Source organism: Mastigoproctus giganteus, chromosome 8 (assembly GCF_048544385.1).
Source record: "Mastigoproctus giganteus isolate SK-2022 chromosome 8, ASM4854438v1, whole genome shotgun sequence".
Taxonomy (NCBI): Eukaryota; Metazoa; Arthropoda; class Arachnida; order Uropygi; family Thelyphonidae; genus Mastigoproctus; species Mastigoproctus giganteus.
Genome location: NC_143582.1, coordinates 85,914,719 through 85,932,833, shown reverse-complemented (window position 1 = coordinate 85,932,833; position 18,115 = coordinate 85,914,719). Strand labels below are relative to the sequence as shown.

The window sequence follows — 18,115 nt, the reverse complement described above, 5'->3', positions numbered from 1 at the left end:
AAGCTCTCATAAAGGCCCATAACAACACTGAGCTGGCACCTAATGTCTTCACATTGCTTTCATTGAGCACACACAAAGGCATCCATATTGAATTTACTTAGGCTGCTACACCCACAGATTCTACCGGTTCACAATAGTTACGAAATGTTTCCTCTGGCTTGGATATGGGCACATCTCCCAGAGCTTTACCCATAATTTCCCATTTTGTGGGGAATTATGGGTACAGTTCTGTCCCTCTTGGCAACATTATGGTCCATACCAGGAAGGTCTGCAAACATTCAAAAGTTGCACATTTCTTTAGGCTGTGATGCGTTTGCGAATTGGCCCCTCCGATTCTCCTGCGAGCCACAGCACTCCTGCCACTTTGTGCACTTTGCTTTGCTGCTCTAGTCTGGGGCATGATTTCTGTTTAAATATGATTTAATTAATTAATAAGGTTAATAAATTTAATTGATTAATTTACTATACCATACTTGACTATACTATACAATATAATACTATACTAAGCTAATGCAGTAATACTTATTTCACTATATAGTTTTATGTTATACCTTAGTTATCAAATTCGAGATATACGTTATCAAGTTATGCTATACCTTAATGATCACAATGTGAAATTATTTATATCCTTAGCTAAATACAAAAGATATATGCCCAAAAAGTGATTAAAAACTTTAAATTTCTTATTTATTACAATTAAATTCCTACTATTCTTTTATGCCATGATATTCCCACCAAAACACCAATAAGATAGCGGTAAGAGTAGCGAGTTGTAACTTACAAAGTTACTAGCTAAATTTAAAAAAATACGCTAACGACTCTAATTTTTTTCCCGGAACAGAAGTTAAACTAAGAGGTCTGTAATTATTCGTATCACTATTTGATCTACATTTGTGAATTGGAGATACATTTGCACATCTCCAGTACATGGTAACCTCCCCTGAGCCCAACGATGCTCTCATAATTTTGGATAAGAGTTTGCTTACTTTCTTTGCCACCTCCTTTAATATAACTGGATATGTCCCATCTGCCCCAGGTGCCTTTCTTATGTTTAACTTCAATTTCTCCTCCAATTTGCTCTCAATTATTACAAAATCATTTAGCTCCCTATTAGAATTTAATAAGCTTCTGTTTTCCACTTGCCTACAGAATTCTTCAAGTGTGAATGTGGTTGCAAAATACTCATTCAGTTTGTCAGCCTTCTGAGCATGATCATGAACAGTGAAACCATCGATATCAAGTGGACTATTGTGATTCTTCCCCTTCCTTCTAGAGTTTATATGAGTAAATTTTTTTTTTCTTTTTACTGTTTTTCTTTGCATCGTTTGTTAAATATTTCTTGTAATCTGCCTTCATTTGCCTTACCTTCTTTGTGACTTGATTACAGACTACGCTTGATATTTTATATGTATTCCAGTTTTCTTCATCTGACATCCATTTGGGCCTAAACCTTGAATTTCTTGGTTGGTATGAAAAGCCTAGTAGCTTCCAAGATTAATTTGTTGAATGCTTCCCATTTAGAATTTGCTGTTGGTAACATCATCAGTTGGTCCCACCGTATAGAATTTTAAAAATCTCTGAGCCCACTGTAATTACCTTTACAAAAACCCTTCCCTTTACCCCTGATGGTAGTTACATCTTTAAGTAAATCCTACATCAGTACACTGTGATCACTGCCACCTAGTGTTTCTTTTATCTGTAAATTCTTAATGTATGAATAATTGCTGCTGATAATGAGATCAAGGGTATTACTCCCTCTGGTTGCCTCTCGAACTTGCTACCACAGAAAACAATCATCCAGTAAATCCACAAAACTTTGCTAGTGTGCAAGTGACCAAACCACAAGTTCCAGTAAATATCTGGGAAGTTAAAATCCTCCATTATAATGCATTCTGATTTACTAGCCCACTCTATTTCACTATACAGTTGTTGATTTTACTCATCAGAGTCATTAGGCCTATAAGACACTCCTTTGTGCTTTTCCAATGCTTATGTCACACCAAATTGATTCAACATTACACTGTCCATCTATATCAACTGGATGCACTTCCTTAGATTTTGCATTTATTAACTAACAGCATAACCTCTCCTCCCTATCTGTTCTTTCTGTATGCATTGTATTCCCCAAATTCCAATTCTGCATTCCTTATATCTGTGTGACACCACATTTCTGTTATCTCAACAATATCCACCTTTGATGCCTTTACCAGCACTTCAACATTGATGATCATTATCAAATGGAATGTTTCAAGTTAGTTTGAGTTGCTACTTACTTTGGAAAGAGTAGAATTAAGTGCAATGCAGTTATAATTGGATGGACTTAATTGATTAGTTGAAAAGTGGTCTTAGTTGTCTCAGTGCAAATACTGTACAACCCATCTAAATACATGTTATTCCTGCAAACAAATAAACAAAACCACATAGAAGGGTAGCCTTTAATGTAGGCCTAAGAAAAGTGAAATGTATATAAAACTTATGTAACATAAAATGGGAGGTGAAAATATAAATTGGACTTTTAATTAGATTTTTTATTTTGTTTTGCTTAGGGTTGTGTATGCTGTCCACAGTATTCTGGTGGACAACCTGCTCAGTTTCCTAAACAGCAACAGCAGTATGCTCCTTCCATGCAACAACAGCCAATGCCTGCTGGTTATCCTCCTCAACAGCAGATGCGTCCAACAATGAGGCCACAAATGCCACCTTATGGCAGCCAGCAAGCACAGTATTATCAACAGCCACACATAAATGGGGCACCCCAGCAAACCCAGTATGAACCTCATTATGCCAACCAGTATCAACAACAGAATATCCAGGTATACAATTTTTGTCTATTTTCTTAATCACATAAGAAGTTGAGCTCAATGAGCATCAAGCTGAATATACATAATTGATATTTAGTTGGAGAAAATTCATTAATGAAACAATGTTCTGCCTGATTTGCATATTGTGAGATGTGGAAATTGGGTAAAACTTTTATTTCACTTTTATATTTTAGTCAGCTGTTTATTTTAATGAAATATATATATATAATATGAATATAAGGCATTGTTAACATAGAGCTTCAAAATTTGTTTGGCTATTCTCCCTTCTTTCACATGCAATCTGAAGCTTTCACAGCAGGTATTTGCCTTCCTGTAGGATAAACTCCTGTTAAAGTGCTTTTGAAGGGACGGGCCTCAAAGAGCATTATAATGTCTCCCCCACTACTTCACAGGATTGATCATTAGACCAGAAGAAAAAGTGGCAAAAGTGGGTTGTGTTATAACTGGAGCTTTAGTAATTAGTATTGGCTTTATTAATTACTCCTATGTATGAGGGTTGAAAGAACCTCTCATATGTAAACGTTATTGTAGATAGTTTTGAAACTGATAACAGTAATGGGATTGACCTAAATGAGGTAAAAACCTTGAATGAGGTGGAGTATCCACACTGCATATGTTGAAATTAAAAGTTGGTTAATGATGAACTGATAGTCTTATCATACTGGAATTTTTCTGACACATGTTCGTATTTTCACGTTTCTGTTATAAACACTGCTTCTAATTCTCTCATAAATTCATGCACAGATGTAAGGTTTTGTGTTTGGGCACATTAATGGGAGCAACATTTTGCAAGTTGCTCCCAAGCACATCTAATAACTTTCATTAGTACATATTTAGATATCTGGCTTTCATGTGTGAACTCTAGGGATTATGTATGATGTATGTAGGTTTATATTTTGAAAGTCACTTTTGGAAATGCAATTTATAATAGATTACAAAATAATAAAAACTTTGAAATGAGGAGTACATTGCACCTTTTAACCTAAGTTTTTCCAAGTTTGGTTTACAAAAGGCAAAATTGAAGAAATTCTTTGACAACATTTCACATTAGTATTGGGAAATCTTGTCAAAAGAAGAACATTTTAATATTTAAAAGCATATAGATACTAAGTATCTCTGGGTATGATCAGGCTGCCATGCACAGAAACTGAACTTGGCCTGTTTCAACGTAAGATTGCTCATCGGGGAAGATAGCATATTAGAGCTGGAAAAGAAATTAGAAAATATGAATTGGAATATCATTGGTTTGGAACAAGAAGAAGAAATTAATCGCTTATAAATTTATCAAGTGGAAATCTGTTGTACGCCAATAGAAAACAGTGAAAAGAGCACAGGTGGATTTGGCTTTCTGACCCATAAAGATATAAAAAAACGACATTTTGGAATTCAAAAGTACATCACCAAGAGTGTCAAGACTGCTTCTCAGGATTTCTAAGACGTAAACACTAAAGGTTTTTAATTTAAGCACAAACATCGAGCCATGATGATGAAGAGGTTGAAGAAATGTACGCTGAAATTGAGAGTCTTCTCGATGAGCAGAAAACCCACTACACCATTATTATGGGGGACTGCAATGCTAAGGTTGGAAAGAGACAAAACAGCACAGAAAGGGAAACTATAGGAAATTTTGGAATTGGTGAAAGGAATGAAAGAGGTGAACAACTTGTGGAATTTGCAGAATCTCCAGGAAGTCAGTAATGAACACTTTTTTTTTTTCAGGAAAAAGAGTGAACAGAAAGTGGACATGGAAGAGCCCATACAGATTAACAACTTATGAAATTGACTTTATCCTCTCTAACAAAGATATATTGTGAATGATAGTACTGTCTTGAACAAGGTAAATGTTGGAAGTGATCACAGAATGGTAAGGTGCACACTTGATATAGATGTAAGAAAATAAAATAAAAAATGACTCTAGTAAATAACACGAAGGTCTTTGAGATAACAGAAGAAGAGGAGAAAAAGCAGTATGTACTGGAACATAAGAACATGTTTGAGCTTCTGCAGTCTTTTCAGGACCAAGATATCGATGAGGAATACAACAACTTTCTGAAAGTGATAAAGCCTGAGAAACCTATAGGTAAGAAGAAAAAATTAGTCAAGAAGCATGAAGAACCGAAGACAACAAATGAAGAGCAAGATAAACACTGACAAGGAGAAAATTGAGTATACTGAGTTATGCAAAGCCATTAGAAAGAGACTCAGAGAGGACATAAGAAGATTTAACACAAGAAAAGTAGAACAATCATTAATGGAAAACAAACGACTTAAATCAGCAGCCATGAGCAGTAATACAGAAATACAAATGGTACTGAAACTGAAAAATAGCAATGGTGTACTTATAAATAGCAGAAGACGACTATAAAGAATTATATAAAGAACAAGGGAATGATGCCAACAGTGGGGAAGATGGATCACAAATTCGCAACACATATAACATATCTGATATCGTTCCTGATGAGGTAGAACATGCTTTGAAGAAAATTAAGAATCAGAAAGTCCCGGGTGAAGATTAACTTACTGTACAGTTGTTAAAATTGGCAGAAAGAGACATAACCCAGAAACTGGCAAGACTCTTCGTAAAATGCATTAGAAAAGGTGTAACGCCTAAGGAGTGGAATAATGCAATCATAATTTTGCTGCATAAGAAAGGAGATAAATCAAAAATTCGAAATTGTAGACCAATTAGCTTGTTGTCCCACATCTACAAGTTGTTCCCAAGGGTCATTACTAACAGATTAGAAAGAATACTTAATGAAAATCAACCAAAAGAGCAAGCTGGCTTTAAAACTTGATTCTCAACAATGGATCACCTTCAAGTAATATCACAGCTAATGGAAGAAAGCAAATAAATATAAAACACCATTAAGCCTGGCATTTGTAGATTATGAAAAGGCATTTGACTCCATAAAGCATAAGGTAATGTTTCGGGCACTGGAAAGACAAGGCACAGATATCCAATACATTACAATTTTGGAGAAAATATGTGAGTATGCTCCCTCCTTTATTAGACTAGACCAGTGGTTTTCAACCGGCGTGCCATGGCACCTTAGGGTCCTGCAACAATATTCCAGGGGTGCCACGTAATTTGGGTTTAAGATACTTAAACTTACTTTTTTAAAATTTATATATTTATTTTATTATAAAAAGGTGTACAGTATCTTTTCAATTTTGTGCTGATCTATAATTGATGTTTATTTAGTATCTCTATACAAAGAATAAAATTATTATATATATACAGTATATATATAATTTGCATTATGAATTGTAATTTTGTTTATAGGTATATTATTGTAATAACTGTCATATAACATAACATTTTTTTTAATATTATATATATATAGAGAGAGAGAGAAAGTTATCTAACAGGAAGAAAATTGAGTAGAGTTGCCACAAAATAAAATAAATTACTTAGGTGTGCCATTATTGAAAAAAGGTTGAAAATCACTGGGCTAGACAAAGACAATAGCAAATTGAAAATTGAGAAAGGCATTTGACAAGGAGACACAATATCTCCGAAGTTGTTTACTGCTACCCTTGAGGAAGCTATCAGAAGAAAGACTGGTCTTTAGACTGGTCACAGAAAGAAGTCAATGTGAATGGAGAGTACCTAAACCATTTACAATTTGCAGATGACATTGTGATCATAAGTCATGATCCCAAAGAATTAGAGGAAAATCTTAATCAGTTATGCAGAGTTAGTAAGGATTTTGGAATAAAGATAAATATGGCTAAAACAAAAGTAATGATGAATAAGTGTGCCACAGAAAACGGATATAATGATTGAAGGAGCAGTAATTGAAAAGTTCGATTCATATACTTATCTGGGACAAGTCATTATCTGTAATAATGATAAATGGCTGGACGTCAAGAGAAGGATATATTTTGGATGGATAGCATTCGGGAAATATAGTCAGATACTGAGGATCAATATCCCCATTTATCAGAAACGTAAAATAATGAACCAATATATACTTCCCTCCAGGACTAATTGAAGTGAAACTTGGGCCTCTCCAAAAGAATGGAAAAGAAGCTGAAAACTACACATCAAAGAATGAAACGAATTATATTAGGAATTGGATGTTATATAAGAAGAGAAACACATGGATTAGGCAGCAAACACAAATAAAGGACATTCTTATCAAAACGAAACAGCTGAAATGGACTTTGGCAGGACACAGCTCAAAGACATGATGACAGATGTACTAAGAAAATAACAGAATGATACCCAAGAGGAGCTAAAAGAAAACATGGCAGACAATAACAGAGATGGACAGATGAAATTCACGAGTTCATGGGTATTAAATGGATGACAATTGCACCAAAATAGAAGAAATTGGAAAGTTGCTGAAGTGACCTGCAGTGGATTGAAACTTCTGATGATATGATGTGCTAAGTTTTTTTTCATTTTTGTGTAACTTCAGAATTCTAGAAAATTGTGAAGTTATGCAAAAACTGTTCCACGAATCTGTCATTATTTGAAAGGGTTAAAAGGTAACATAAGCACAGTAATCTCTTAATTTATAAATATTCAGTCTGATAAACAAGAATTTCTGACACAATAAATTTGGTTTATTAACCTATTAGTTGATGAACTACTTCCAGAGCTGGCTTCAGGGACAATTGAGCGGTGCGGCTGCACAGGGTGCTAAAATTTAGGGGGTGAAAAATACAGAATTATAAAGAATATGTTGGGGCTTATATTAAATAATTTTACTATGATTTATTTATCGATACAATTTATATTTTAATAAATAACATTGTTATTTTTCAAAATGTGGTTGATTTATTTATTTCCTAAATAATATATTTGATTCTATCCTTCTGAGGCTCTCATACATTTTTTTTTTTTTTTAAAATAAAAAAGTTTTTTTTTTTTTTTTTTTTTTTCAGTTAATAATAAAAATATAATGCACTAACATAATAGGAAGTTGGGGAGGACACACCAAAAAATCTCGCACAAGGCGCTGATAGACCTGGGGCCAGTTCTGACTACATCTAAGTGTAGTGCATCCAGCTTTTCACAGCATTCTGAAATATACACTCTTTTACTAGACAAGTGTTTGAACTGAAATTTTATAGTTTTTGCAGCATGCCCACTTTGCAGATTTTCAAGCACATTGCCATATATGCATTACATGCCTATTGTCTTTACCATGTCCATCTGCTTAATCCATCTCAGTCCACCAGCCTCCAAATAGATGGACTTTCATAAATTGTTTTTTGTTGTTCTTTTTAGAAAGATTTATCAAGCCATTGCAAATTTTGTTAAAATCAGACCAGAAGAAATCTGGCAATTGTTATTTCTTTGGGATCTACATGTAATAACTCCACTCTTTTGGATGAATTTTTGTGAAATTTCATATTTCACTCTTTTAGTGTAATTTGATGAACCTTCCAATCTTTCATTTAAAATTTGGCCAGTCAAATTATAACAGTCTTTTTTTTTTCATACATACCAATATCCATACAATGTTTTGTAGCCAAAGCACTGGATATTATGTTTGTTTGCAGGTGCTGATTGGAGAAATGAATGGATAATATGGCATATGTGCAGAAACAAAATATTCATGGTTCGTGCTAATTTTTTTTTTTTTTTTTTTTGTTATAAATCATGAATTATTACTAGTTGCTAATATGCCTGAAATGTAACCCACTGAATATGTTAACTAACTTGTTTTGTTTAGTAGTCGTGGTTTAGTGTGCTTTTTTTTTTTTTTTTTTTTTTATTTAGTGGTATTTGCACACATTAGCACATATATATTTATTTGGATGGGGAGGTAAAGCACCCGAGGTTACGATGTCCTAAACTTGAGCACTAAATTCGTTTTTATTTAGATAAATCATCATCAACCATTTTCAATCCACTGCAGGATGAAGGCCTTTACAGTTTCCTCTGTTTTGTGCAATGGCCATTCATTTACTACCCACAAACTCGTGAATTTCATCTGTCCATCTCCGTCTGTGTCTTCCAGGTTTTCTTCTAGCTCCTATTGTGTACCATTCTGTGTTTTTCTTAGTCCATCTGTCATCATGTCTTCTAGCTATGTATCCTGCCCAAGACCATTTTAGTTCTTTAGTTTTGATAAGAATGTCCTTTACTTGAGTTTGCTGCCTAATCCATGTGTTTCTCTTCTTACCTAACAGTTTGATTCCCAATATAACTCATTCCATTCTTCACTGTGTAGTTCTCTGCTTCTCTTCCATTCTTTTGGTGAGTGCCCAAGTTTCACCACCATAAGTCATGGTGGGGAGTATACATTGGTTCATTATTTTGCGTTTCAGACAAATTGGGATATTGCTCCCCAGTATGTGAGTATATATTTCCTGAATGCTATCCATCCAAAATTTATTCTTCTCTTTACTTCCATCCATTTATCATTATTACAGCTAATGACTTGTCCCAGATAAGTATATGACTCCACCTTTTCAATTACTTCTCCTTCAATGATTATATCCCTTTCTGTGGCATACTTGTTTATCATTACTTTTGTTTTAGTCATGTTCATCTTTAGTCAGCAATCCTTACTAACTCGGCAAAACTGATTAATATTTTCCTCTAATTCTTTGGGATCATGGCTCATGACCACAATGTCATCTGCAAATTACAAATGGTTTAGGTACTCTCTATTCACACTGACTTCTTTCTGCGACCAGTCCAATCTTCTGAAAGCTTCCTCAAGGTCAGCAGTAAACAACTTCGGAGATATTGTGTCTCCTTGTTGAACTCCTTTCTCAATTTTAAATTTGCTACTGTCTTTGTCTAGTCTAATAAAGGAGGTAGCACTCTGATATATTTTCTTCAAAATCATAATATATGGGGTATCTATGCCTTGTCTTTCCAGTGCCCGAAACATTGTCTTATGCTGTATGGAGTCAAATGCCTTTTCATAATCCACAAATGCCAGGCTTAATGATGTTTAATATTCATTTGCTTTCTCCATTAGCTATGATATTACATAAAGGTGATTCATTGTTGAGAATCCTGTCCTAAAGCCAGCTTGCTCTTTTCAGTTGATTCTCATCAAGTATTCTTTCTAATCTGTTAGTAATGACTCTTGTGAACAACTGGTAGATGTGGGATAACAAGCTACTTGGTCTGTAATATTCAATTTCTGATTTATCTCCTTTCTTATGCAGCAAAACTATGATCGCATTATTCCACTCCTTAGGCATCACAGCTTTTCTATTGCATTTTGTGAAAAGCCTTGCCAGTTTTTGTGCCCTGTCTCTTCCTCCCAATTTTAAAACTCTATAGTGACTTCATCTTCCCCTGGGGCTTTCTGATTCTTCATTTTCTTCAACGCAATGTTCTACCTTATCAGGATGGATATCGGGTTTGTCATATGTTACTAATTTGCGATCCATCTTCCCAACTGCTGGCATCATTCCCTCGCTCCTTGTATAATTCTCTATAGTAGAGAGAATCATATTTCTCTCTACTATATAATTCTCTACTATAGAGAATTATACAAGGAGTGAGGGAATGTTAAAGTAGTCTTCTGCTATTTGAATCATGCCTTCTCAGCTGTTTATAAGTACACCATTGCTATTCTTCAGTTTCAATATAATTTTTGTCTTTCTGTATTACTGCTCATGGCTGCTGATTGAAGTCCTTTGTTTTCCCTTTAGTTTTCTTGTGTTAAATCTTATGTCCTCTATGAATCTCTTTCTAATGGCTTTGCATAGCTCAGCATACTGAACTTTATCCTTGTCAGTGTTTATCTTGGTGTTCATTTGTCATATTCAATTCATCATGACAAGAGTTTCTTGACTAATTTTTTCTTCTTTGGAGTTCTTTTCACCGATAGGTTTCTTGGGCTTTATCACTTTCAGAAGGTTGTAGTATTCCTCGTCTTGAACAATCTGCAGAAGCTCGAATTTGTTCTTTTGTAACCGTTCTGAACATTTACCTTGCTCAGAACGGTCACATCATTCACGATATATCTTCTGTTAGTGAGGATGAAATCTATTTCATTAGTTGTTAATCCATTTGGGCTCTTCCACATCCACTTTGTGTTCATCCTTTTCTTGAAAAAAGTGTTCATTACTGACATTCCTCGAGATTATGCAAATTCCACAAGTTGTTCACCTCTTTTATTTCTTTCACCAATTCCAAAATTTTCTATAGTGTCCCTTTCTATGCTGTTTTTTCTCTTTCCAACCTTAGCATTGAAGTCCCGCATAATGATAGTGTAGTGGGTTTTCTGCTCATCTAGAAGACTCAATTTCGGTGTACATTTCTTCAACCTCTTCATTATCATGGCTCGATGTTGGTGCATAAATCATTATAACCTTTAGCTTGTACCTCTTAGAAATCTTGAGTATTATTCTTGACACCCTTGGTGATATACTTTTGAATTCCAAAGTGTTGTTTTTTCTATCTTTATGGACCAGAAAGCGAACTCCACCTTTGCTCCTTTCGCTGTTTCCATTGGTGTACAGCAGATTTCCACTTGATAAACTTTTAAGTGATTCATTTCTTCTTATTTTTTTAGCCAAACCAATGATATTCCAGTTCACATTTTCTAATTCCTTTTCCAGCTCTAATATCCTATCTTCACTGATGAGCGATCTTACGTTGTAACAGGCCAAGTTCAGTTTCTGTTCATGGCAGCCTGGTTGTACCCAGAGATACTTAGCACCCTCTGCTTCCACTCTGATCTCTCACTACCGTAAGAGGAGGAGTGAATGCCGCTGTGGAGTGAGGGCCATTTGTTTCGTCGTGCTGTCATGTGCTGTAGGGTTTGGTCTTTTCCTCTTCAAACTGACCAGTTGTCTTGAAGAGAACCTCTCTGCACTTTTGTTGCCACCTAAGTGACTTAACAGGGCTTACCATTGAGAAGGTGTGCATGAGTGGATTTTAGGGAGGCATGCCAACCGGACTTCTCCTAAATCTTCTGAAGTAGAAAGATATTGGATCCATCAGTGTTTTAAACAGTGTCTGATGACACACAGAGTGCCTGTTCCCCTCTAAGCCCCATTTAGATAAATAAATACCTGCAAAAAGTAGTTTAATAATAATTTTATGATTTAAATATCAATTTATCTCTTGATATACATACCTGGAATTTGAAATTCAGAACTTTGAGGTCTGTACATTCTTGGAGTTGCAAATATAATCTAGAGTTGATAACATTCTAGCCTTCATCCTCTCATCAGTGGAGGCAAATCTTTATAGTAACAAGAAAGATCTCTCTTTCTGTATTTGGGTACTCATCCAAAAGTTCTTCAGTTACTAGACAATGTGTTAAGAAATCTATTGGTGTAAAATTTCTCAGCTTCAGCTTATCCATCTCTTCATCAAATAACTTTATTCACTCAAACCAGACCCAGAGAGTGTGCCATGAATGTTTCTTCAACATACAGGGTACTAGTTCCAGTTTTAACTCCTTACCTATTTCAACAATCCTTTCTTGCATTTTTTCAAGTGTCTCCTCTTGAAATCCAGAGAAATGGATGACACATTTAGGCCATCTTTCTTCACATAGCATTGACACAATTTGAATGTATTTTGCATTCTGTGATGAAGTTTTTCAAAATTCACTTAAACTGGGCTTTTCTATATCGGTTGTCTCTAAGCATTGAATGAATGTAATCATGTGTAGTATCACTTTATATATTTAACAATTATAATCTGGTCCATGGGTCTCTATGATTGATTCTTGTTGTTTTTTGATTATATGTGTTTGATTATATTGTTAATATGTGTTATTTTATTTTGAATTGTGAGAAAGAAGATGAATGACTTCATTCCATTTCCACCATCCTATGACTAGTTCATCTCATTGAGTTTGTCTGGATGACTCAGAGCATTTTTGATGATCTGCAGTGCCTTCTGTGCAAAGCCGCTCTTTCTGATGTAAATGACAGAAGAACCACTCTTGGAACAAGACTCAATCTTTCTTGTTTTATTTTCAAACTAAAGAAAGTTTTTTTTCAAAGCTCTTGGGTTCTCAAAGTGGTTTCCACTTAAAATCCAAAAAAACAGTATTGCCTACCAGAAGTTGTCTGATTCTTAGATGATTTTTGACCTAGAAGGCTTCACGATGAAAGCAGCGTTGGACATATTATGTCCCAGTCCCATTTCATCGATATGTAAGACTTATTTAGGTTTATACCTAAGCTTGTTAATAATTTTTGCTGACTTCTTGACATAACTCCTTGCCAAATGGTAACAGCACTTGCTCACTTATAACCAAATGAATGAGTATTAGTAAGGAAAGAAAGAAAAAAAAAAACTTTGTCTATACAACCTGTATCCATCTTATTGCAGTTTTCTCACCTCCAGAAAGCTGTACCTTAAATTTCACTAGACCTCCAACTTCAGTTACTCAGGGACACAGTTTATTCCAGTAGTCAAATGTAAATTTTCTGAGATCTATTCTGTTAGTTGTTTCTTCTAGTTTGTATTCACGTCATTCCGGCTAGACTAGGCTGATGCTGCTGGACAATTGTGATTTTAAGTTTTTTATTTTTATATGTGTAATGTGTAAAATAGGTAGCGTCATGATGAGCAATAAGAGAACCAATGACACATAAGAGAATAATGGTGTTAAACAGTGGACAATGGATGGGGAAGATGACAAATATAGAGTGTCCAGGAGGGGATAGCAGAAATGTGCACGTAGATAATTTTGAATGTGTGCTTAGCAGCTTATGAAATTTTAAGGGAACTCAAAAATATAAGTAACTTATAGTAATCTGTTTATTTCATATTTATATGCACTATATACTTTCAGAAGCATGTGCACAGGCACAAATTTATGAACTAGAAAATGAACGTTATTAATTATTTCATGTTTACATTTTGTTTATATATATATATAATATGTATATAGCAATTAATATTGAAGACATTTCAAGAAGACAATACCAAGATAGATTTATAGAAAACGCAAGGGATAATGTAAGGTTAGTAGAAAAAATAAAAATAAAAAAATAAAAAAAATATATATATATATATATATATATTTATTTATTTTTTATATTCCCCTTTTTTTATATATTCCCCTTTTTTTGTACATATATACACATATATATATATATATATATATATATATATATATATATTATTTTATCTTTCTATTGTGGTTTATTGTGTTTATTTTCTTAATTACGGGTGTTTTCTACTCATATGTATTATGGTTAATACATTACTGGTCTTTAAGCTAGCCTAAACTCGGTTATCTTAAATGCCCAGGGCCTATTCATTTATTATTTTTCAACTTGTTACGTATTGCTAAAGAAATTGTCATATTAATTATAGATGAAAAACTGTAGCAATACTACTTTATGACAAAATGATAAAATATTAAACATTTTTATACATTTATTGTATTACATCTTTATACATATTTGTATTACATCACATGGTCGTCAATCCCCTACTTCATCGGGGGCTTTGAGCGGATTGACGGTCCATTCGATGTAATGCATTACTTACTTACCCGTTTCTGTTTGTATCTATCACAGCTTTGCTATTTTGTCCGATACTGAATTCTAAGTTTCTTTTAAATTCCCATTTTTGTCCCTTTCCCATTGCTATTAGTTAAATAGGTATTATTTTTTATAAATTTATTATGAACCGAATTAATATCCCATAATTTCTACAGCAACTGTGATAGAATACACAAAGCCCAACGGGTGAGTTTTTTAAAAAATTACAATAACTTTACTTACTTGATGTGTATAAGTGGAGGTCGTAGTGTCGAATCAGGAAAGTTTCCCATCCTACTCGATGTGTTTCGGTGGAGGTCGTCGAGTCGAAAAAGGAATGTTTCGCACCCTTAACTTGTTTTATAGATGGCTATTTTTATGGCTTTGTCGCTTTAGCGTTTCCCTGTGTTCCGATGGTGTTTTGGCGGAAGTCCCCGAACTTCAGGCCAAGGTCTATTATGGTGGTTTTGTGGCAGGTTAAATGAATTTATTTAGTTGTGTATTTACAATATTTTTACATTTATTTTATGTCTCACCTCGGACAGTGCCGGTACCGCTTTTCCAAGGCGTAACAGCACTTGTTTGTCCAGAGGCAAAACTATATACATATATAATGCAAATAACAAGTGCTGTTACGCCTTGGAAAAGCGGTACCGGCACTGTCCGAGGTGAGACATAAAATAAATGTAAAAATATTGTAAATACACAACTAAATAAATTCATTTAACCTGCCACAAAACCACCATAATAGACCTTGGCCTGAAGTTCGGGGACTTCCGCCAAAACACCATCGGAACACAGGGAAACGCTAAAGCGACAAAGCCATAAAAATAGCCATCTATAAAACAAGTTAAGGGTGCGAAACATTCCTTTTTCGACTCGACGACCTCCACCGAAACACATCGAGTAGGATGGGAAACTTTCCTGATTCGACACTACGACCTCCACTTATACACATCAAGTAAGTAAAGTTATTGTAATTTTTTAAAAAACTCACCCGTTGGGCTTTGTGTATTCTATCACAGTTGCTGTAGAAATTATGGGATATTAATTCGGTTCATAATAAATTTATAAAAAATAATACCTATTTAACTAATAGCAATGGGAAAGGGACAAAAATGGGAATTTAAAAGAAACTTAGAATTCAGTATCGGACAAAATAGCAAAGCTGTGATAGATACAAACAGAAACGGGTAAGTAAGTAATGCATTACATCGAATGGACCGTCAATCCGCTCAAAGCCCCCGATGAAGTAGGGGATTGACGACCATGTGATGTAATACAAATATGTATAAAGATGTAATACAATAAATGTATAAAAATGTTTAATATTTTATCATTTTGTCATAAAGTAGTATTGCTACAGTTTTTCATCTATAATTAATATGACAATTTCTTTAGCAATACGTAACAAGTTGAAAAATAATAAATGAATAGGCCCTGGGCATTTAAGATAACCGAGTTTAGGCTAGCTTAAAGACCAGTAATGTATTAACCATAATACATATGAGTAGAAAACACCCGTAATTAAGAAAATAAACACAATAAACCACAATAGAAAGATAAAATAATAATATGTACTCTGTTCGTACCCGGGCATTGCTAAAACAGCTACCGGGACAACAGAAAAATCTAGAAATAATTTAAGGAAAACCACTATAAAAGTATATTAAAAGTAAAATACAACATAAATTATCATATTACTAAAGAATAATATATATATATATGTGTACAAACAAAGGGGAAAGAAGAGAATGAGTTCTGTTTCTGTAATGATCAATACATAAAATAATAATAGTAATCAATTTAGAGATTAAGTAATTTGAATCTAAACCATAAAAGGTAGTTAAAAATTTAGAATCAAAAGAAAGATAATATAAAGTAATAATGCAAGCACATTTTGAACATTATTGATCCAACAGAGAACGTAATTTATTAATTAAAATAACAATAAATGTAAGGCATAAGGCATATCTACTGTATCCAAGATGTGATGTAATAACAAGAGTAGTCATCATGAAAGAAATGCAAATCCCTCTAGTGAGAGTTAATGTGCATGTGGTGACCCTGTGTGATGGAAGTGGTAAAACGCCTGTAAATAGCCAGTTAGTTAAAATTAAGTTAATGCAAATAGAAACATGCAGATAATAAATAACCAAGTGAGTATTCATAAAATCTATGACGATATAAATTAAGATTTAAGAAATAGAGTATGTCATAGAATAAGCTATCTTAGGTAGTGCATACTGAGCCTATATATTTTAATTTATATTCTCTTCTTTCCCCTGTTTTTTTTTCATATACGGTAAAATCACGTTAGTACAAACTCGGTTTATACAAAGTACTCGTTTATATGAAGCACATATCATTCCCCTGCAAAAGGATAGGCTTTTCTATGTAAATATATTCCTTTATTACAAAATTCAGTTAATATGTATTACAAAGTCCTTTCACCCTGTGAGAAATAAATATTGTCATTTTGTATGTTTAATACAAATCTTGGCAGTGTGATCCGATTATTGCCCCCAGCCACCTGGCTCCCTACCTCCCAAAGGATGGCACTGACTTGTTTATACAGTTTTGTGTAAACAAAAGCAGTTTATGGTAGCTACAACGTCAAGTGCACTCTGAAAAACATCATTCTGAAGGATGAGTTGTTAAATTAACAAAAGAATAAAGTTTTTCTAAGTTGTTTACATGCACTCCCTTGCTCTCCGCAGGAATAAGGTCAGTTGCAATTGCTACCCCAGTTCAAATAGTCTTTTGCGATTGTATACAGCAATATATTTTTTGTGCCATTTTATTTGAGCTGATGTCTTTTTTGGAACTTGTCTTTAAATTAATTTAAAATTTTTTTATATTAAATCTTATCTAGAAGCGTTATGGCGACAAAATGTAGATGAACAGAATTAAGCCTGGAAATTAAACGAAAAATTATACAAGAGGCTGATAGGATGGAAAGAAGCAAAATGGACATTGCAAAGGAATACAACATCCCTTTACCTACTTTATCTACAATACTGAAAAACCGAAAAAGACTTGAAGTGCGTGGCACTGGAACATCGATGAAAAACAGGAAACAAATTCATTCGTGGTGCAAAACACGAGGAGCTTGAAACAAAACTTTCGAGTGGTACCAACAAATGCGTGCATCTGATTTGCCAATATCAGGTTTGGTTTTTCAAGAAAAGGCAAATTATCTAGTTCAGCAACATGGGATTAGCTACTTCAAATGCAGCAGTGGTTGGCTCCAAAGATTTAAAGACAGAAATAACTTGGTTTCACAAAATGTTTGCGGCGAGTCTGGATTAGTCGACAAAGAAAAGGCTACAGACTTGTTGTATTCTGTACGGTCCATCCTTGAAAAATACGAGTTGTCAAAATTAGATTGAAGAATGGCTTCAGAAAAAAGGAACATTTTGTTGATTCTAGACCATTGTACAGCACAATCTGCCGAGACACTTATGTTGACAAATATACAGCTGTTGTTTTTACCCCCCAATACCACCAGTTTAATGCAACCGCTGGATCAAGGCATTATTTATAACCTCAAGAGAGCATATAGAGCCTGCCTGATAAGGTACTTGATCCGCAACATAGAAGGAGGGAACAATTTGCAACCAAATTGGAATTGGGTGCTATCTGTAATCTTGCTTGGGAAAGTATTACATCAAGTGTAATAATCAACTGCTTCAGAAAGAGTGGCTTTGGCAAAAACATCATTGAAAAACATGGTCCAGCAGATGAATGTGATAGCAACAGTGAGGAATAGAGGAATCTGAAGGAGCATATTGATTTTGTTGGCGAATTTGAAGAGCTTGGGAAGGTGGATGATGAAGTTGCTACCACTGCAA

At 34.3% G+C, this 18,115-nt stretch overlaps 1 protein-coding gene across 1 annotated transcript in view; it reads left to right on the top strand.

Annotated features, from left to right (window-relative positions):
- The window catches only part of LOC150081696 (zinc finger MIZ domain-containing protein 1-like), an 811,610-nt gene that overhangs the window by 601,398 nt on the left and 192,097 nt on the right, over positions 1-18,115 (top strand). The window contains exon 10 of the mRNA XM_090378811.1: positions 2,547-2,813. Within this exon, the coding sequence (XP_090234937.1) occupies positions 2,547-2,813 (267 nt within the window). The remainder of the gene's footprint in view (positions 1-2,546; positions 2,814-18,115) is intronic.